At 42.2% G+C, this 22,548-nt stretch overlaps 1 protein-coding gene and 2 pseudogenes across 1 annotated transcript; 2 read left to right on the top strand and 1 right to left on the bottom strand.

Annotated features, from left to right (window-relative positions):
* The first annotated feature begins 1,201 nt into the window (after window positions 1–1,201).
* On the top strand, window positions 1,202–3,518 carry LOC125101566 (60S ribosomal protein L26-like; annotated as a pseudogene).
* An 8,510-nt stretch (window positions 3,519–12,028) lies between these two features.
* On the top strand, window positions 12,029–16,716 carry LOC125103096 (HLA class II histocompatibility antigen, DO alpha chain). The gene is made up of 5 exons (XM_047734884.1): window positions 12,029–12,146; window positions 13,352–13,600; window positions 14,053–14,334; window positions 14,423–14,558; window positions 14,796–16,716. Exons 1-5 carry the CDS (start codon window positions 12,065–12,067, stop codon window positions 14,797–14,799), a joined length of 753 nt encoding a protein of 250 aa, XP_047590840.1. The 5' UTR covers window positions 12,029–12,064; the 3' UTR covers window positions 14,800–16,716.
* Window positions 16,717–20,664: 3,948 nt separating this feature from the next.
* Window positions 20,665–21,539, bottom strand: LOC125101565 (mitochondrial fission factor-like; annotated as a pseudogene).
* Window positions 21,540–22,548: the final 1,009 nt, after the last annotated feature.

Below are 22,548 nucleotides of genomic sequence, written 5' to 3'. Positions count from 1 at the left end.
CCGCATCAGGCTCTGTGCTGAGCATGGATCCTGCTTGAGATTCTCCTCTCATCTCCCTCTGCCCCATCCCCGCCCCTTGCTCTCTCTGGCTCTTTCTCTCTCTATCTAAAATAAATAAAAGAAAAGAAAATATTTAGAGACAACAGAAAACAAACTGGAACATTCACAAATCTACAGAAATTAAAACAAACAACTAATGGATCAAGTTAAAAATCACAAGAGAAATTAGAAAATACTTAGATGAATGAAAACTAATGCACAACACACAGAACAGCATACCATCAGTAAGGGCTGCACTAAGGGGCAAATTTACATCTTTAAACACTTACATTAAAAAGTAAGAAAGTGGGGCGCCTGGGTGGCTCAGTGGGTTAAGCCTCTGGCTTCAGCTCAGGTGAGGATCTCAGCCGCCCCCTCTCAAAAATCGGGCTCTCTGCTCAGCAGGGGGCCTGCTTCCCCCACCTCTCTCTGCCTGCCTTTCTGCCTCCTTGTGATCTCTGTCTCTCAAATAAATAAATAAAATCTTTTAAAAAGTAAAATAAATAAGGAAGAAAGTCCTCAAACCAATCACCTACCTCACAACCTTAGGAACTAGAAAAGAAGAACAAACAACCCAAAGCTGGCAGATGGAAGGAAATAATAAAGATTAAAACAGAGATAAATAAAATAGAGAAGAGAAAAATATACTGAAAATAAATAACCCCCAAAGTTGCTTCTTCAAAAAGAGTAACAAAATCAAGAAACTGTTATGTGGATTGACTGAAAAAAGGGAGAGGAAGATTCAAATTACTGGTTAGAAATGACCTGGGGTGGGGGGTTGGGGGGGACTGCGTGGCTTAGTCAGTTAAGCCTCTGCCTTCTGCTCAGGTCATGATCTGAGTCCTGGGATTCAGCTCCTCATAGGGCTCCCTGCTCAGCTGGGAATCTGCTTCTTCCTCTCCCTCTGCCCTTCCTCCCCCTCCCCGTGCTTGTTCATGGGCTCTCTCGTACGCTCTCTCTCTCTCTCAAATAAATAAAATCTTTAAGAAAAAAATGAATTAGAGACATTTCTACTGATTCCACAGAAATAAAAAGGATTAAAAGATAGTACCATGAACAACTGGATAATCAACTAATTGGATGACCTAGGTAGCATGAACAAATACCTAGAAACACAAAACTTACCTAGACTGAATCAGTAAGAAATAGAAAATCTGAGTAGATGTATAACTAGTAAGTTTAAATCAGTAATTAAAAAATAACAACAACAAACCTTTGGACAAGGAAAAGCCCTGGAATTGATGGTTTCACTGGTGAATTCTACTGAATGTTAAAGAACTAATACCAATCCTCCTCAAACTCAAAGAACCAAAAAGGAGAGGAATACATCCTAACTTATTCTATGACACTGTTATTGTCCGATACCAAAGCCAGACAAAGACACTACCAGAAAAGAAAACTACAGGCCAATATCCCTTATGAACATTGATGCAAAAATCCTCATCAAAATACTAGCAAACTGAATCCAGGAGCATATTAAAAGAATACACAACAAGTAGAATTTATTCTTGGTATGCAACCATGGTTCAACATATGAAAATTCATGTTATATATGACACCGACAGAATGGAAGGAAAAACCCAAATGATCACTTCAGTTGATGCAAAAAAGCATTTGGCAAAATCTTGACACTCTTTTACGGTGAAAACACTCACCAAACTAGGAGTAGAAGGAAATGACCCCAACATAATAAAGTCATAAATGAAAATCACACAGCTAACAGCATAATCAATGGTGAAAGACAGGAATCTTTTCTTGTAATTTCAGAAACAAGGTAAAGATGCTTGCTTTAGCCACTACTCAAAATAGCACTAGAAATTCTAGCCAGAGCAATTAAACAAGCTAAGGGGGGAAAAAAGGACATCCAAATTGGAAAGAGTAAAATTATCTCTGTTCAAAATTATATCTGTTCAAAGATGCATGCTTTTATAAGTACAACACCCTAAAGTTTCTCCCACAAAACAATAAATGAAATTAGCAAAGTAGCAAGGTACAAAAACCACACAAATCCACAGCTGTTTTTTTGATGCAAATCAAAACCACAATGAGATATCGTCTCACACCTGTCAGAATCGTAATATCAAAAATATAAGAAATAACAGGCATTGGCAAGGATGTAAAGAAATGTGGTACACACTGTTGGTAGAAATGTGAATTGGTGCAGCCACTATGGAAAATAGTATGGAGGTTCCCCAGAAAATTAAAAAGAGAAATACCATACAATATGGGAATTTCTCTTCTGGGTATTCACCCAAAGACAATGAAAACACTAATTCAAAAAGATATATACACCCCTATGTTTATTGCAGCATTATTTACAATAGCCAATATATGGAAGAAACCTAAGTCCATTGACTGATGAATGGATAAAGAAAATGTGGTATATACATAAAATGGAATTTCTAAGAAATGGAATTTCTAAGCTATAAAAAAGAATGAAATCTTGCCGTTTGTGGCAACACGGATGGACCTAGAGGGTCTTACCTAAGTGAAATAATTTAGGCAGAGAAAGACAAATACTGTAAGCTTTCATTTGTATGTGGAGTCTAAAAAAACAAAACAAATGAATGAGCAAAATAGAAACAGACTCATAAATACGGACCACAAACTGGTGGTTGCCAGAAGAGAGGGGGATGAGGGGATGGGTGAAATAAATGGAAGAGAATTAAGAGGTAGAAACTTCTAATTATAAAATAAGTAAGTCACAGGGAGGTAAACTACAGCATAGGGAATATAGTCAATAATATTATAATAACTATGTATGGTGACAGATAACTGGACTTATCATGCTGGTCATTTACTAATGTATATAAATGTTGGGTCACCATGTTGTACAGTTGAAATGAATACAATATTGTATGTCAACTATATTTCAATTAAAAAATCAGTTGTGTTTATATACACTAACAGAACAAAAAAGAAGACAATTCTATTCACAATAGCATCAAAAAGAATAAAATTCTTAGGAATTAACCCAACCAAGGATGTGAATGCTGTATGCACTGAAAACTAAAAGATATTGCTAAGCCTTTTGTGGCCATTGCTGAAGTGCCAGCAGCCAAAATGAAGTTCAAAACACTGGAGCAAGAACCATGAAAGACCTTTCAATGCACCTTCCCATATTCTCAGGAAAATTATGTCTTCCCCTTTTCCAAAGAGCTGAGACAGAAGCATGATGTTTGATCCATGTCCATCTGAAATCATGATGAAGTACAGGTTGTATGAGGACACTACAAAGGTCAGCAAGTTGGCAAAGTTGTCCAGGTTTACAAGAAGGAATATGTCATCTACACTGAATGAGTACAGTGAGAGAAGGCAAACGGCACAATTGTCCATGTGGGCATTCACCCTAGCAAGGTGGTTATCATTAGACTGCAAAAGATCGTAAATAGATCCTTGAACATAAAGCCAAATCTCACTAAGTAGGAAAGGAAAAGGGCAAATATCAGGAAGAAACAATTGAGAAGATGCAGGAATAAAGCAATCTTATATATGATTGTTCTATCCTATGAGAGGAAAAAGAAAAAAAATGCTGAAAGAAGTTAAGGAAGATGTAAATAAATGGAAAGACATTCCATGTTCATGGATTGGAAAACTTCTATTATTAAATTTTTTATATTATCCAGAGCAATCTACAGACTCAGTGGAATCCTTATCAAAATCCCATCTTTTTTTTTGCAGAAATAGAATTATATATCCTAAAATTCATATGGAATCTCAAGGGATCCCTAAATGCCAAAACAATCTTAAAAAAGAGGAAGAGCTGGAGGTGTCACACTTACTCATTTCAAAACTTACCACAGTAATCGAAACAGTATGGAGCTGGCATAAAGACAGACACATAGACAAATAGAATAAAGTCAAGAACCCCCAAATAAACTCTTGCCTATATAGTCAGTGATTTTCAACAAGAGTACCAAGATCATTCAGTGGGAGAAAAGACAGACTTTTCAACAAAGAGTGCTGGGAAAACCGTATATCCACAAGCAAAAGAATGATGTTGGACTCATATACAAAATTAACTCAAAATGGATCAAAGATTTAAAAGTAGGAGCTAAAACTATAAAATATTACTATTTTAAATACATAGTGCTGGAAGCTGCTTTCCTGTTTAAGAGATGCAATTGATTTCAAGGAGAAAATTTACCTTTGATTTAGGAAAACATATTAATGTGCTTTTTCATTATGAGAGAAATACTTAAAGTTAGTAGAGGCAGGCAGAAGTCACATGTTTCTGTAAAACATATAGGGATAATATTTTATTATAAAATATTAATATACTAATGGTCTTAAAATTTTCTTTTTCACACATCTTTAGATGTGATCTCATGCCTATTCATCCAGAGATACTCGTTGTCTTGGGGAACATCTGGATTTTTATCACAGAATTTCCAAGAGAAACAATTCCAAAATGGAATATTGACAGATAGAGCAAAGCCATAGTCTTGAAAATCAGACATTGGTAAAAGAAAAAGAGGTTTCTGAAGTTTCTTGGTTTTAGAATTTCAGGCTTGGCTTCATTTTTAGAGTTTCTTGCTGAGTGTGCATTTTAGGTTGGGACCATCTTCTTTTGGAGGCGAGTATTCATTGGCCAGTTCTGTGTTTCCAAGAACTTAAAAACATCAAAACTCTCCTTTTTTATCCTTCTACTACCTTCACAAGGGGCTAGAACCCATAGGGTCCTGTGTGGTTGTTTGGACTCATCCATTCATATTCTAGAGTTCCAGGGGCTGCCTGGTCCCTACTTCGCTGAAGGCATTGTCTCTGGTTACTTTTCTTTGCTATCCCAATTGATCTGTTTTTGTGAAGACACTTGGGACAATTAAAAAACTCTATAGCCATTATCATCTTCTTGTATTTGTAACATTTGGCAAACTGATCATTACTCTGAAAGCTAATAAGAAGACAAAAGGAAAACTAACTAAAAATTTTTCAAAAAACTTTAAATGCTGTAAAACCACTTAATTCAATATGTAAAGTGACAAAAACTTTATAAAGTTAAAGAATCAAGTTTTGGGTAAATTGGTAAAATAGGAAAATTGTGATTTAGTGAGTTAATTTCTGATTGGTTGGCCATTTGGTGAGTTTATTTTTATTTTTATATTATAAAATTTTAAAAAGATTTTATTTCTAATTCACTCTGCACCCAGCATGGGGATCAAACTTACAACCCTGAGATCAAGGGTCAAATGCTCTACCAACTGAGCCAGCTAGGTGCCCTGAGGAATTGATTTTTAGAGAGTTGATTTTCAGTAAATTGATTTTCAAGGTAGTCATGGAGAGGGTAGAACTCGACTGGATTCAAGGGCCGCAGTCCCAGCTACACAAGCCCAGGATCCGATAGCAGGTGCATCAGGACGCAAGGGCTATTCGGCAAGAGCCAAGCTGGCCTGGGGCCCATCCGTGGGGAAGGTGGCTGAACTCTGTTGCCTTTGCCAAGGAGAACTGATCACCAATTAGACTAGCCACAGAAACTTTGGTAATTGAAGGAGAGAGGGCAGAGGACAATGACCAAGGTGATACTGAAAGTAGAGGACCATCAGAAAAAAGGAAAATGCCACCCAGACCTAGTGTCCCACAGTCATAATGTTATACAAACTTAACTTCTGTCCCAGGATGTCGTTCAAGAAAGAGGGAAGGAGAAGGAGAAAGAGGAGGAATCCTGAAAGACTTGGCCTTTCCCAAAGGAAAGATGAATCTTTTTAAAAAAAATTATCTCTTTAAATGGGAAGAGTTGCATCTATATCTTTAAAAAGTCTGTTTGGGGATTTTCCTACCATCATTTTGAATTGTTGCTACAGAGTATGATGAGACCAGTCATATATATATGCACATATACATATATATATATTAAAGTTACTTTTTTCACATACAGGTTTTAATTTTTATATTTCAAACTATCTACAGATATAAAGGAACAGTGATTTTAGTTTATGTGCTGTTGAAGAAAGAGCAAGGAGTGATTTTAGCTTTAAAATTTTTAGTTTGATCCTAGAAGATAAAAGGTCTGGGATTTAGAGAAGTCAGAAAATGGGAGGGGAAAGTTCTAGGACAATCCAGCAGCTTCCAGCAACACGACAGAAGTTCAGAGCCTGAAAACACGGCCAGTAATACACCTGCTACAGTAGAGAGCAGCCTCAAATTAGTGAAACAGACTTTCCGGAGCAGGAGGTTAGAGCAAGAGATACAGAGCACCTGACATACAGAAACACATGTTTGTATCACTTCTCTGTCCAGGAAATTCTGGAGACAGCACTAGACCACTTGAATTCCTGAAATTATCTGGGTTGGAACTATTTAATTAATTACTAAAAAAGGGTCACCCCAGGAAGTTGAAGAGCACATGAACACTCATAGTGTACAGTAGTATAATGGCTTTGATTCTTCTTTCTTTTCACATCATACGTGGTTGTTTATAGCCTTCTTGATAAATTGAAAGATCTGGGATGGCAGGAACCATAATGTGGTTCCAGAACCTAGCACAGTGCCTGAAGCAAAATAGACTAAAAGTAGTTAAACACATATATACTAAAAATAGATCGAAGGGCTAGAGTTGAAACAGTGAAAGGTAAGATCGCCCTCTGGTGGAATCCCTAGGTGGTCACAAGCCTGCCCCCCAACCCCACACCCGTCTCTGGAAAGCGGACTGTTAAATTGAAGAATCTAAGAAAAGAATTAATGGCTAATTGGCTGCCAACAGAGAGCAACCAGAACAGGACTGTCCATTAGAAATGTAATGAGACTATGGTGAGTGCTGTAAAGTGTGTAAACCTGGCAATTCACAGACCTGTATCCCTGGGGCTAATAATACCTTATATGTTTATTTTAAAAATTTTAAAAATTAAATTAAAAAAAGAAATGCAATGAGAGTTACATATTCAATATCAAATTTTCTAGTAGCCCCTTTAAAAAAAGTAATAAAAAACAGTGAAATTAATAATATATTTTAAAAACTCAACATATCCAAAATATTGCCAATTAACCATCAATCAATATAAAAAGATTAATTAGATTATATATATTCATATATATAATTTTAAATATATATAATACATATATGTTTTACAAGGTCTTCAAAATTCCGTGGTTTCCTACTTATATCTCAGGACTGGCCATATTACAAGTGGTCAATGGCCACCTGTGGCAGTTGGTGACTATATTGGACAGCACGGTCCTCTGGAGAAAGGGGCCATGTGCTGTTTTCTGTGTCCCCAGGACATAGTAGGTGTTCCATAAATATGTGTTGAATAAATAACATCTCCTAACACCTACCTCAGCTTTATTATTACATAACATTATTATGTTTCTAGAGAACATGATGGATACAACTACATTTATCTCAAAGTCAAGTGTTTTAGACAATTTAGAGTAACTGAGTTTATGCCATATCCAAAGAGCAGACACTTTTCTCCACAATGTTGAGCCTGTACTTATTTTCATTATTTGTTTCCAGTACTGGAATATCGCTCTCTAGAACCACTGGTATTCAATTCATTGATTTTTTTTTTAAAGATTTTATTTATTTGACAGAGAGAGAGATTACAAGCAGAGAGAGAGAGAGAGGAGGAAGCAGGCTCCCTGCCTAGCAGAGAGCCCGATGTGGGACTCGATCCCAGAACCCTGAGATCAGGACCTGAGCTGAAGGCAGAGGCTTAACCCACTGAGCCACCCAGGCAGCCCTCATTGATTTTTTTTAAAAAGATTTATTTATTTGAGAGAAAGAGAGAGAGCATGGGGGCACATGCGCCATTGGTGGGGGGAGGAGCCGAGGGGGAGGGAGTGAGTTTCAAGCAAACTCCGCACTGAATTTAGAGCTCAATGAGGGGGTCTTTCGGATCACCCTGAGATCAGACCTGAGCCCAAACCACGAATCAGACTGACTGCACCGCCCAGGCATTGATCTTTATTTGTTATAATCTGTTTATGTATTTGAAAAGCGTTTATTTACTACTGTGCTAGCATCTGGAGGAGAGGGGGATTTATATAACAAAGAGTCAATGAACCACAAGCCCTTGGCATTTCTATATGGGGGGGGGAGCTGTAGTTTGTACATAATATTATAGGGAAATAATGGAGAGGCCTGCTTCCTGTGAGGATAAATTAACACGTGTTCTTGATTCCCAGCTCTAAAAACCAACCCTGGAGAAGCCGTGGAGGGTAACTCTGGGAAATCCCTAGTGCCACTGTCTATTGTTTTAGTGTGACTCGCTGGCTGTGAGAAGATTCATCAGAGGCAGTCTGCTCCTGCTTTTCCCTGGTGTTCCCTTCGCCTGCCGCATAATGCAAAATACAGGGGCAAGATCCTGATTGCTCATACAGCAGTGGAGGGTTGGGGAGAAAGTCTAGGTTGAAATGCCTGCTGGAGCCAGGAGGGGTAGGACAATAGATGCACCTGAGGCCCAGCATCATTCACTGTTACTCTGTCTCCCAGCGCCAGGGAGAGAGAGGCCCGGCCCCTCCCACCTGAGCTGTCACCAGTAAGGTGACACCAAAAGGGTGGTAACTGGCTTTGTGTTGTCCTAGAACTTGGGTCCTTCCCTCTCTTTACATTCATGAGACTGACATAGATGGGCACCCGAAGGCCAGATATGTAACTCCTTCCCTTTGGCGAGTTTCACAACTGGAAAGAAAAACAACAAATGGGCCCGTATGTGTCCTTAGAGAAGTACCAGAAAATATAGACTAGCCCCTTAAAATGAGCATGAAAAATGCATTAAAAAATAAGAAAAGTTATTATAATATGAGAAAAGATAGGGAATACAGGGAAAGCTACATAGAAGTTCCAGGCATGAAAAAAATATGAAAGTCAAAATAAAAATCCTACTAATGGGAATAAATAGTGGGAGAGATACAACTGAGTGGGAAGACTACACTGAGGGACTTTTCCTGGAGTAAAAGATATAAGGAGGAAGAAATTGAAATAGAGAAGTCAAAAGAGACTGGGGAGAGAAATGCCCAAGTAGGGATAATAGGAATTTCATAAAGAGAAAAAAAATTAAAGAAGAAGAGAAACATTTACATTTATAGAAATAGAGAAGTACAGAATTCCCAGAATGAAAAGATACAGGGGATCCATAATGTCCTATAGCAAGAGAAGGAAAACCCATTTTAGATACAATATTTACAAATTGTAAATTTAGATACAAATTTGGATACGAATTTAAATGTAACTTTAGATACAAATTTCAAAGATCAAAGGCAATGAGAAAATTCTAAGATTCCCGAGAGGAAGACTGATATCAGATTTCCTAACTACAGCACTGGATGCAAGAAGATATTGGGATGATATTACTTAAAATATTAACGAAAAAACAACTGTGGCGGGGTGGGGCCCCAGGCGCTCCCTGGAGCCCGAGGCCACTGCACCTGAGCCCAGCGAGAACGCCAAAGGCAAGGTTCTTTTTAATTTTTTTTCTAGCCCTTTACTCCCAGGAGTTTTAGACATTGAAAACACTCCCTATGCGCGGGATTTGATATTGTATTGTTCGTTAGGATCTGCTGTGGTTGGCCTCGGACATTCTTTGTTAACTGGCCGTGAGTCGGAGGATTTATCTTGGTGACTTGAGGATGCTTGTTCCACTGTGGGTATAATTACACAAAGCTAAGACATCAGGAAAGAATTGTCAGAGAAAGAATTAAAAATCAGATTTTATATGAAAACACCCGCCTTGATCCTGAAAGAAAACAAACCAAGGGCAATGGGAGCAACTAAGCAGGCGTCAAGCACAGAAAACCCAACCTCTACTCACGGAAGTCAGTGTGAACAGAACCGAAGTCAACTCCACTAAACCCTTCAATCAAGTAAATAAAGTGTGTGTTGTAAAAAAAAAAAAAAAAGAAAGAAAGAAAGAAAGAAAAAGAAAAGAAAAAAGGGAAAAAATAAAGAAAGAGAAAGAAGAAAGAAAGGAAAAGAAAAAAAACTTTAAACTTAGAATTTATTTATTTTTTTTAAAGATTTTATTTATTTATTTATTTGAGAGAGAGAGAGAGAGAGAGAGTAGGGGGAGGAGCAGCCAGGGAGGAAAGGAGAATCTCAAGCAGGTTCCTTGCTGAGCGTGAGCCCGATGCGGAGCTGTCTCAGGACCGTGAGATCATGACCTGAGCTGAAAAGCAAAAGTCCAGCGTTTAACCATCAGAACCACCCAGGAGCCCCTAAACATAGAAATTAATACATAACTAAACATTATTCAAGAGTGATGCTATAACAAAAATATTCTCAGGTAAACAAAGCTTCAGAAGATTTGCCACACAAATACTCAAGACATTTTTGGAAAAAGTATTCCAATAAGAGAAAAAAGTGTCAGGAGGTGCCAAAAAGGAGGAGAAGTAAAGTTGATCAACACCTTGGTGAAGAAGAGAGGGAGGAAGTAAATGAATAACTTGAAAGCATACTAAAGTTCTGATCTGGTTAGAGGAAAGATCGGTAAGGCATAGAGAATAGTTTATTGTTTGTTTTTTTTTTTAAGACAATGAAGAAAAGGAAACTTGAAAAACAGAAATATTGAAATAAATAAAATATTAGAGACAAGTCCAAATATGTCAATAATCACAATAAATACAGCTGGGAGGGGCAAAGATAGTGCTATGTCCTCGCCAGACCAGAACATCTTCCTGAACACACAGCTAAAATTCATTTTTCCAGCCCTGTTGTACTCAGGCAGGGTCATTGTTTAATTCTTGCCAATAGAATGTGGTAGAAATGGCATGTGGTTTCTGGTCCAAATCTGTAAGATTGTAAGATCCTTCCACAGACTCTCTTCTGGAAGCATAGTTCTTTTCAGCCGTGATGGTGCTCACTTAGGGAGCATGCTACTAACCCAGGTCTCCTGGTTCTACCCTTGAAAAGGCTGCTTTAACTCAGGTCAGGATGGAACCCAGGAATCTTTATTTTTAAAAAATTTATTTTATTTTTTAAGAAAGCGAGAAGGGGGAGGGGCAAAGGGAGAGGGAGAGAAATCCCAAGGAGGCTCTGTGCTCAGCATGACTCAGGGCTTGATCTCATGACCCTGAGATCATCATCTGAGCCAAAATCAAGTCAGATGTTTAACCGACTGAGCCACCCAGGTGCCCCAGGAATCTCCCCAGATGATTCTTCTGTGTAACCAGATTTGGAACCATAGACTCAGATGATGTCTTGGTTCCCTTCCAAGCTGAAAATCATTTATTTCATGATCTTTCAGATATTTGGTTAGACTTTTCCTTATCTGGAGAGATGGTTAGCTTTGTATATATTTTTCGTATTGGACCAAATTCTGCCCCTGCCTCCCATCGGCTGAACCCAACCAGAAACTGTAGGGTAGGGAGATGCTATCCACATGGGTCAGCCTGCAGGCAGCACGGAGAAGGGTGCCCCGGGGGCCCAGAGGGACAAATGGAGGTTATCCTGCACCCTCTGCCCTCCTTAGAACAGTCCACTGAGGCTCCTTACAGTTCTTCCTTATTCTGAACATCTCTCACACTTACACATTTTTTTCTAACACAATGAAATAAAGTAATGTTTTCCAAAGTGATTTAAAGGTTTTTTTTTAAAGGATTTTAATTCACTGTGTATCCATGATCTCCTTTTTAAAGTTTCTAAGTACAGTTTATATTATTATTTGTCTTCAAATCTGCAGAAACTTATAGGGAGACTGGGATTCTCTACACTCCAGACCAAGATAGAGGTTTTGTTTGAGCTCGGTCGTGTGGTTCTCTGATGGCCTTTTCTCTCCCTTCAGGGGGCCTCTTCTTGGAGTTTGTAGTAATGGCTGATTTAAGCCCCTGCCACCTCACAAACAGAAACCTCCTCTTGACTCTCCTGTGGGCCAGGCTTCCTTGGTGCAATGAGGATCCAGCTCATTCTTTCACCTTCCACCTAGGTTCCTTACTTCTTTACCCAGCAACAGCTGCACGAACTCAGAGAATATCTCTGATTGGCTGAATATAGCAGGGGTCTTCCCCATCCTAGAATCTGTTTCCTTCCTCTTTCTGTTTACCTCCTCCACCGGCCCCACACTGAGAATTACTTAGTTAAAGCACCAGGGCAATGGTCCTCAGTGGGGGGCTAGTCATGGGACTCTACACCTTGATGAGCCTCCTGAGCCCCCAGGAAACTGGGGCTATCAAGGGTGAGTGCTGGGAGGGATTGGGTGAGGAGAGGAGATTTAGGGTTATGTGAGAGATGGTATAGAACATAAATTATTCTTCTCTGGTTTATGGGCAACTTCCTTTACCAAGAGAACCCCAATCTCTCTCACGTCTATCATGTCCATTGCAGACCTAAAATATACAGGTGCAGCCCAGTCTAGCCATGCCAGCTGCAGGTTCAAACTTTTCTAGGTTCAGGTGCCTCCTCAGTTCCTTCCTTCCTTATGAGACCCAGACCTCCATTCTACTGCTGCCCAGCACAGTGATTTCTCTGACACTTCCTGGCTTGGAGTGTGTCCATTCAAATCCAGTTTTATTGCAGTATTTATCACCGTGTGGATAGTTAACTGTTTATCTGCCTTTTCCTGCTCTAGACATGAGCTCCTTGTGTGAGGGACCTACAGCCGGGTCATCTATATTTCCCTGGGGCCTAGCATCATGCTGGGCACATAGTAGTCCCTTAATGGCTGTTGAACATACAATTTCATAGAATTCTAAAGGTCCCTTACCAATTAAAATCTAACCCAAATTTCCAACAAAAACTGAGCCTCAGTTATGGAAACAGACATGTTTGATCATAATCTGAAGTGAAAGAGTTGGGGCGTAAACTTGACTTGAACTTCGGGCTCCTTTTCCAGTGCTCTCTGTCATACCTCAGGCTGCCTTTTCCTATCTGGTTGGTCTCTGTCACAGATCTTAATTCTTACTTCTGTCGGCCATCACCTCTTCTCCCCTCGTGCCTACCCACACTGTGTCTCTGTGCCCCAGGTTCCATTATGCTCCCATCCCTAATCATCTTCCCTCATCCCTCCCCCCACCGCCCACCGCTCATCTCACATACAGGACCTCATAGGACAACTAGAGCTTACGACCATGGCTAACATTCAACTTTGGGGATCCCAAGCATGATTCCAGGTGGCCTCTCTTCTTCCCGACCTGGTATGCCACACCGCGCTCATGTCTCTGTTCCTGTCATTGTGTTGGGCCTGGGCCTGTTTCCCTCTGTCCTCTCCCTTCTACTGCCCAGCAACCTTTCCACTGTCCAAGAACCAGCTCAACAAGTCAACTCTGTCCCCACAGAGAACCCAGCCTGGGGCATAGGCTCAGAGATTCAACATATCGCATGCTCTCAATGAGACTGATATGTTTTCTTTTCTGTCTCTGACCCTGAACTCACCGGATTCAGCTGATCACATGGGCTCCTATGGACCAGCCTTCTACCAGTCTTATGGTGCCTCGGGTCAGTTTGCTTACGAATTTGATGGGGAACAGCTGTTCTCTGTGGAGCTGAAGAAGAAGGAGGCTGTGTGGCGTTTGCCTGAGTTTGGCAATTTGGCCCACTTTGACCCACAGAACGGGCTGGCCAGCATCGCGGTGATCAAAGCTCATCTGGATGTCTTGGTGGAACGCTCCAACCGCACCAGAGCCACCAACGGTATCTGCCTTTCCTCTCCTCGTGCCCTCCCCTCCCCTGTGTTAGGCAGGGGAGGTCCAGAGAAGCTTCTTCCCACCTCACAGGCCCCCATCTACTCTGGCACACCCCTCTCTCAGCCTCTGTGACTGTTGTATTCAGCCCCTTTCTTTTCCAGGAGGCTCTAGAACTTCCCAGACCCTTTCAGCACCCTCTTCCTCCCCTTCCCTCTTAAGGACTGACTCTTTCACCTGGACACCCCCTCAGGGACCTGTCAGACATAGGAGTCCCTGGTGCCCCCATGACCCTCCTCAGCCTCTTTTCCCTCTGCACTCCACCCCCACCCCGGCTGTTACATCCCAGAGCATCCCCTGCCTGCAAATGCCTAAATAGGAGGAAACGTCCCTCAATCCTAGTCCTAATCAGGCGCAGCTGCAGGGATGAGCCTTTGAGATTCAGGGCCTCATTCTTCCTAGTGCCTCCGAGAGTGACGGTACTCCCCAGGTTCCGAGTGGAGCTGGGGCAGCCCAACATCCTCATCTGCATGGTGGACAACATCTTCCCTCCTGTGATCAATATCACCTGGCTGCGCAACGGTCAAATAATCAGCGAGGGGGTGGCCCAGACCAGCTTCTATTCCCAGCCCGACCATCTGTTCCGCAAGTTCTGCTACCTGACCTTCGTGCCCTCTGCAGACGACATGTACGACTGCAAGGTGGAGCACTGGGGCCTGGATGAACCACTTCTGAAACACTGGGGTAGGAGCCCCTCCCCAGCTCGCTCTCCACAGACCCATGTTTCCTTTACTCTGGAATCTTTTCACTGACCCTTCCTTTCTCCCCCAAGAGCCCCAGGTGCCTATCCCAGTGCCAGACACCACCGAGACTCTGATCTGCGCCCTCGGCCTGGCTCTCGGCCTGCTGGGCTTCCTTGTGGGCACCTTCCTCATCATCAGAGGCACGTGCTTGTCCAGAGCCGGCAGGTACAGAGGCCGCGGGCTTCTGGGGGCAGGAGAGTGGGTGGCTCTGAACAGGATGGGGTGAAGGATCCTTCCTTGGGGAGCACTGGGGTCAGGGAAGGGTAACATAGACAAGTAGCAGAGAGAATAGAAGAGCAGAGGTGATGAGGGGGTGAGGTTTTGGGAAGGTGGGCGATCAGAGATAGGATCCCAGCATTGTGAGCTCAAACAACCTTGTTCATATGCTTTTTACCACTTTAGGTAATGAACCTTCCGAGAACGAAAGATTGTGGGAGATGCTCTATGGATTCCTTGCAAGTTTCTGACAGCCCTTGCATACTCAGTGCTTCTGCCTACTAAGTATATCCCTACGGTGCTGACTTTGGATGGGATCAAACCCTGTGCCATGGGTCTCCTCTCTTAGACCTGGTACTCATCACAGGATTTGTGGGTCAGCAACTAGCTCCCCTTCCCACCCCCAGCACGCGCGCACACCCGCGCACAGGCAAACACACTCTTTTCTTGCTCTACTCAAAGTTCTGGCTAGCAGCAGTAAATTTTTTATTGGTATTTGTACTGTATCCTTCCTGCCAGGTCTTGGCCAATTCTCCCAGAGTGTGAGGGGTGCTAGGAACCTAGAAGGGGGAGTTTCAGGTGATGACCATCAAACAGTATTATTTCATACTGGGGATTGGCAGCCATCCTCAGGCCAGTTCAGCCATGTCTTGCTCCACTTGAATAATTCATTGTGTGTTAGTTGTGAATGGGCCATTTCACAAAGACTTCATGAAATTTACCTTCTGAACTTAGATTTACCCCCAAAGGAGTTTTCAGGAGAGGAAAGGTTCACAAGAATTGTACTTTTGTCTATGTTAACGCCATAATGAAGCGGCCATAGGCAAACGGCCATGATCTACGATGTCATCTCCTTTTTCTGCAACCCTTAGAGTCCCAGGCAGGACAAAGAGAGGTCCAAGGCTTGGATACGATGGTTACTTCCTTAACCTGGGGTCAGTCATAGCAGTGGAAGACTTGGTCACATGTTTAGAGAGAGTTCAGGTGGATATTCTCTTATCAGTTTTCAAAAATGAAATGTACATGAGAATCACTGGGGAGGCTTTTAAAAAGTGTAGGCTTCACCCAGATCTACTGAATTAGAATCTTGGGGGTTGGGGAGAGTGGTAGCAGTGCGCTATTTTTAACAGGCTCTAGATGATGCTGATGCAGCCACCCTGGACTTAGACTGTGGTCTGATAACTGGGACCCACTGATGTACCCTGATGCTATTGGAAGAGGGGGAATCCCTAAGGTCAGATTGGTCCAGGAAAGCTTTTTGAAGAACCGGTCTTTTCAGGCATAGAGGAAGATACAAGTAAGCAGGAACAAGATGGGGTTTGGCATTGTGAGCGTTTGGTCCTAGAGAAGAAAGAAAGCAAGAGATCATGAAGACACTGGATTTCCCAAAAGAGAATAAGTTCAAAGAATGGCCAGAAGAAGACCCTGATGGAAGTGGGGGAGCATCATCCTACTCAAGGCTTTTGTTTGCCAGTAACAAAACCCTCTTAAAACGATCACAGATATAAGGAGAGGATATTTACAATAAAGACACAGGAGTGGTGTCCTGAACCCAGGGATGGGTTTTAGCCAAGCTTTGCAGGGAACAGAATTCAGAACTGAAAAGCCAGCAGAATCTAGAGCAGCTTTCCTTGCTCTCTCTCTGGGTTACATGGCCTGTGTTGTCCCTCTGCATGTTAGCTGCATTAGCCATATTATTCTGGCTCTGAGGACAATCCTTTTCAGCAACATATCCACCTGCAGCTGTTAAGTTTGTACATTATCTCAGCTCTACCCACCCATCGACACTATCTCCCAGTCACAATTTTAAATTCTTGGAAAAACAAATGAATGCCCAAACTTGGGGCAGGTGTCCATCCCAGTCCGATATACCATGACCAGAGGCACAAGATCCATAGTACAAACTCCTCTGAGGAGAGGGGTTAGATCATGCTCAGAGAAAAAAGAATGGGTTGATTCTCAGAAGATACCTAAAGATATATTTGTCCTCAACATGTCCCGATCTCTGCTGATCTTTTGCTTAAAAGTTAACTTGATCATCCTTGGAAAAGATGCTTCTCTGATCTCTGTCCTGTGTTTAATAAGGTCATTAAAAGTGTTTCCTTTGGGGGTGCCCGGGTGGCTCAGTGGATTAAGCCACTGCCTTCGGCTCAGGTCATGATCTCAGGGTCCTGGGATCGAGTCCCGCATCGGGCTCTCTGCTCGGCAGGGAGCCTGCTTCCTCCTCTCTCTCTCTCTGCCTGCCTCTCTGCCTACTTGTGATCTCTCTGTCAAATAAATAAATAAAATCTTTAAAAAAAAAAGTGTTTCCTTTGATCAGAAGTGCGTCTTTTTCACTATGCGTTTATTACACAGAAGTCACTGAAATTTCTAGGAACAGTTCCAAATCTTTTAGGTTTATGTATTTGCCTTCAAAATCACATTTTCTTCTAGTTTCAAGTAAACAGTCTCCCATTAAAAAAAATTGTTCTCATATATTCTTTTTTTCTTTTCAAAATTTTATTTAAATTTCGCTAGTTAACATACAATGCAATATTGGTTTCTGGAGTAGAATTCAGTGATTCGTCACTTACATATGACACCCAGTTTCATCATAAGTGCCCTCCTTAATACCCATCACCCATCTAGCCCATCCCCCACATACCTCCCTCCATCAACCCTCAGTTTGTTCCCAATCATTAAGAGTCACTTATGGGGGCACCCGGGTGGCTCAGCTTGTTAAGTGTCTGCCTGGTTATTAATTTTAGCCATTCTGACAGGTGTGAGGTGGTATCTCATCATGGTTTTTATTTGTATTTGCCTGATATTCAGTGATGTTGAGTATCTTCATGTGTCTGTTAGTCATCTGGATGTCTTCTTTGGAAAAGTGTCTATTCATGTCTTCTGTCCATTTCTTAACTGGATTATTTATTTTTTGGGTGTTCAGTTTGGTAAATTCTTTACAGATTTGGGATACTAGCCTTTTATCAGATATGTCATTTGCAAATATCTTCTCTCATTTTGAGTGTTGTCTTTCAGTTTTGTCGATTGTTTCCTTTGCTGTGCAGAAGGTTTTTATCTTGATGAAGTCCCATTAGTTCATTTTTGCTTTTGTTTCCCTTGCCTCCTGTGACTTGTCTAATAAGTTGCTGTGGCTGAGGTCAAAGAAGTTGTTGCTGCCTGTGTTCTCCTCTAGGATTTTGATGGTTTCCTGTCTCACATGTAGGTCTTTCATCCATTTTGAGTCTATTTTTGTGTGTGGTGTAAGAAAGTGGCCCAGTTTCATTGTTCCACATGTTGCTGTCCACTTTTTCCAACACCATTTGTTGAAGAGACTGTATTTTTTTCCATTGGATTTTCTTTTCTGCTTTGTTGAAAATTAGTTGACCATAGAGTTGAAGGTCTCTTTCTGGGGTCTCTATTCTGTTCCATTGATCTATGTGTCTGTTTTTTGCCAGTACCATACTGTCTGAATGATTACAGCTTTTTAAAAAAGATTTTATTTATTTATTTGACAGAGATAGACATAGCAAGAGAGGGAACACAAGCAGGAGGAGTGGGAGAGGGAGAAGCAGGCCTCCTGCTGAGCAGGGCAGGGAGCCCAATTCGGGGGAGTGGGGGGCTCAATCCCAGGACCCTGGGATCATGACCTGAGCCCAAGGCAGACGCTTAATGACTGAGCCACCCAGGCATCCTGATGATTACAGCTTTGTAATACAGCTTGAAGTCTGGAATTGTGATGCCTCCAGTTTTGTTTTTCTTTTTCAGGAATGCTTTGCCTATTAGGGGTCATTTGTGGTTCCTTACAAATTTTAGGACTGTTTGTTCTAGTTCTGTGAAGAATGCTATATTCTTCATCTGATCTCTTTCTGTGTCTTTTAGAATAGATTTTCAATAGGTACCTCCTCTTCTGTATTTTCAAACTCTCCCTCTTTGCAGGGTTCCCTCTACAAATGATGAGCATATCATATCTCTTATATATCGAGAACATCAAATCTCCTCTTTGTCCTATAACCCAGCATCCCCACCCCTGCAAGTTCCTCCCAGTCATTCTCTCTGAAAGAGTATTCTGCATGGGCGGTCTCCAAATCCTTTTTGCTGATCCTTTCTTTCTCTCTTTCTCTCTTTCTCTCTCCCCACACAACACCCTGTGCATGCTGTGTATCATAGAGTACACATACATTGCATCTTCTTACCCAAAGTAATCCCATTTGGTCGATACTAATATCATTCCATTTTTAAATAAGAGGAAACTGAGGCTTGAACAAATTCAGTTACTTGTTCAAAGCAGCATGACTGTGAGTGCCAAAGCAGGGAATAGAATTCAAGTCTGACTCCAAAGGCCATACCCTTCGTGTTTTAACAGGTTTAATGCAGACCAATGAATGACCCACTGCATGAACCAGGAGGAAGCAGAGCAGATATGGACATCCAGAATTTTCAGAAAACTAAGAGCTGAATGCAACTATTCATTTTGACTTCCTAATATTAAGAATGTCCCTGTAGTGTTGCAAAAGAAGCTTGAGAAAATACTCAGAGGTCTAATTTATGTTTAATGAAACAGGTCCATTGTAGTCAAGTGACTTGCTACTCCTTTTTTTTTTCATTTATGCATCAATCTGTCCAATCAGATACTCAGTGAGCACCTCTTGTAAATGCTTTTGGCGGGGGGTTGGGGCAGGAGTGAAAAGGCCAGACATAGCCTCTACCTCCAAAAGGTTATCCTTAGTGAGGTAAACATACAAACCACTGACAAAAAGCATATTTAGGGGTGCCTGTGGGTTAGATCAGTGGGTTAAGCCTCTGCCTTCAGCTCAGGTCATGATCCCAGGGTCCTGATATCAAGCCCTGCATCAGGATCTCTGCTCAGAAGGGAGCCTGCATCGCCCCCCAACTCTCTGCCTGCCTCTCTGCCTGTGATCTCTCTCTCTGTCTCTCTGTGTCAAATAAATGGATAAAAACTTTTTAAAAAGCCATGTTTAATGAGAAATATGAGGCCTGCACTTTGTGAGGAGTCCTATGAGGAAAATTAAACAGAATGAGAGATCTGACAGAGAGTGCTTGAAGGAGAGGGCTGGAGTCCTACTTTAGGAGGTAACAGGGAAACCATGATATTATTATTATTATTATTTTAAAGATTTTATTTATTTCTTTGACAGACAGAGATCACAAGCAGGCAGAGAGGCAGGCAGAGAGAGGAGGAAGCAGGCTCCTGCTAAGCAGAGAGCCGGATGCGGGCTCCATCCCAGGACCCTGGGATCATGACCCGAGCCGAAGGCAGAGGCTTTAATCCACTGAGCCACCGAGGCGCCCCGAAACCATGATATTATTAATGAACACCGATAGGCAGAGCTCTGAGGAATGAGTGATTCAGTAAGAAAGAAGCACAATTATCCCAAGCGCAGAACAGACTCCTGAGCTCACAGAAGGAGAGTTTAGTAATGCTGCTTTACCCAGAACTTTGTTCCTTCCCTTGCACAGGGCTGCAGTTTTGTTCATCTGCTTACTATTCTTTTTCTTTCTTTTTGCCTTTGACCCCCTTCACTCATTTCTCCCCTACTCACCTCCTCCCGACAACCTCCAATCTGTCCCCTGTATTTATGAATGTGTAAGGTTTTTTTTAAGATTCCAGTATAAATGAAGTCATATGGTATTCATCTTTCTCTGACTTATGTCACTTCACATAATACCCCAGAGATCTGTCTGTAGTGTCGCAAATGGCAAGATTTCAATGTGGTTTTTTTTTTTTACAGCTAAGTAATATTCCATTTCATATGTACCACAGTTTCTCGCTCCATTCACCCATCAACAGACACTCGGGTGATTCCCCTATCTTTGCCATTATCAACAGCGCTCAGTGAACATGGGGGGGCACATATCTTTTTGAATGAATGCTTTCATTTTCCTCAGATGATATGGAATAATTTTAATTTTTAACAAAGTCTTGTCATACCCCTAGTTTATTTATTTCTTGCACATTCTTCCTATCTCCAGCTGTTGAGACCATATTTCTGAGAGCTGAGGTTACCTCTAGTGGTGAAACCAGAGCCAGTGCTAAGCAGCCCAACCCCGACAGTCACGGAACATGTTCTTTGTTCTCCTCTTCTAGAAGCTGTAGAGATCTAGTTAGTTTGATTATCCGTTGTCTTCACGAAGCTGCATGTCCAAGCATCCCATCCTCTGAGGTTCCCACAATGGCTCTTTCTCTCTGTGACAGGCCATGCAGGGGGTCAGCCCTGACCAGCGGTCCATTTTGGAGAACACCATTTTCTCAGTCACAGAACGCTCTCTTTTGGGGCCGCCAACTGCACAGATTTCTTCATTTTAAATGGGTTGAGGGAGGTCTTTCTAAATCCCGAAAATCAAGTGGTCTTTCACTTGGTGTCAGTATATAAGGTGGCGTTTTGGGCGCCAGAGGGCTTTTTTTTTTTTCTTTAAAGATTTTATTTATTTCTTTGAGAGAGAGTGAGCGAGAGCACAGGCTGGATGAGGGGCAAAGGGAGAGGGAGAAGCAGAATCTCCGCGGAGCAGGGAGTCCCATGCAGGCTCGACCCCAAGACCCCAAGATCCTGAACTGAGCAGATGGCAGCCGCTCAACCGACTGAGCCACCCAGGCGCCCCGGTGCCAGAGGTTTAAAGGGAGTTGAGGGACTCGGGTCGTGGACGTGGAGTGTCTTCTACAGCGGCCCAGCCCTCTCCGGAACCGGCATGATGACACTAGCGTGTGGGACCCCTCGAATCCTTGTTCCAGGTCAGCATTTGGTGGCGTTACCTTTAATTTTTCTGGGACCCTCGTTTGCTGATTAATACTTCACTGTATTCCATTTTATACTGAATTCGACTGATTTCTGCCAAGTCAGCCACGGTGGGAGAAGGAAATGCGGCCCCACTCCTAAACGCGAACCGCCTACCGCCGGCTTTTGGCGCTGTCTGCTTCTGTGCTTCATTCATACTAACTCCTCTGGCTTGTCTCCACGTGCCTGCACCAGCTTTAGAGCCGCTGCTGTCTCGCTGGGTCCGCTGGAGGGTCCCTGGCCAGGGCCGCTGCCCACCTGCTCCCCTGGAGTTCGGGTCGACCAGCTTCGCGGAGGCGCCAGTTAATCATGCACATAGTTTAAACAGTTGAATAGTTCTATGAGATCTCCCAGAAACATCCAGTCTCCAGCGGCCTCTCCTACCGTGTCCTGCCCCCTTACCCCACCCCCCCACCCCCCCGCCAAGAGGTGATAACTTTCAACTGTTTTGAACCAATTCTGTTGGTATTAGCTCCTGTCTCGAAATAACATGTTTGTGTTGCCCCATCTTGATTTTTCAGCTTTAGGCTTTCTCTCATTACCTCCCACCGTGGAAGACGACGATTTTCATCCTCATATTACACGCATGCCCTCTTCTCGTGGCCGTAGCCTTTAATACAGTTTTATTGTCGCTCTGGCTCGTGGATGTTCAGTGTTTATATTATCTTGACCATGTGAAAGCCATTCAGAGCCAAACCATAGAGTGAGCCATGCTCTTCCTTCCCTAGACGACTTTTGTTTTCCTTGGAGTGAATAATGGTCCTGTTTTCTCGTGCTTGGCTTTGTTTGTGCTTATTACTGAAGCACAAATTTCCTCACAATGCAATCAGCCCATTTTATTGTCATAAAACTCTCCCACCACCTTCTGTCTTCTTCAATCACTGCCCTCAGCGACACAGCTGTCATCCTGGGATCACCCCTCACGATCCTTGTCAGGATTTACCTGTCCTGTGTGGCAGCTTCTGTTTCTTAAATCCAGTAATTACCCTTTTGTGGTCTAATGCCTTATTTTAGGGAGACACATTCTCTTTTAGCTTCCTGAGAAAGAGTGCATACGAGGCAAATTTTTGTGCTTTTCATTTGAGAAAATGTATTTTTTCTACTCTTATACTTGAATGAGAGCAGTTGGGCATACAATTCAAGATTCAAAATAATTTCTATCAGAA

This window comes from Lutra lutra, chromosome 6, assembly GCF_902655055.1.
Source record: "Lutra lutra chromosome 6, mLutLut1.2, whole genome shotgun sequence".
In the NCBI taxonomy this organism is placed as follows: domain Eukaryota; kingdom Metazoa; phylum Chordata; class Mammalia; order Carnivora; family Mustelidae; genus Lutra; species Lutra lutra.
Note: the sequence above shows the minus strand (reverse complement) of the source record. Positions and strands in the feature narration are given on the sequence as shown.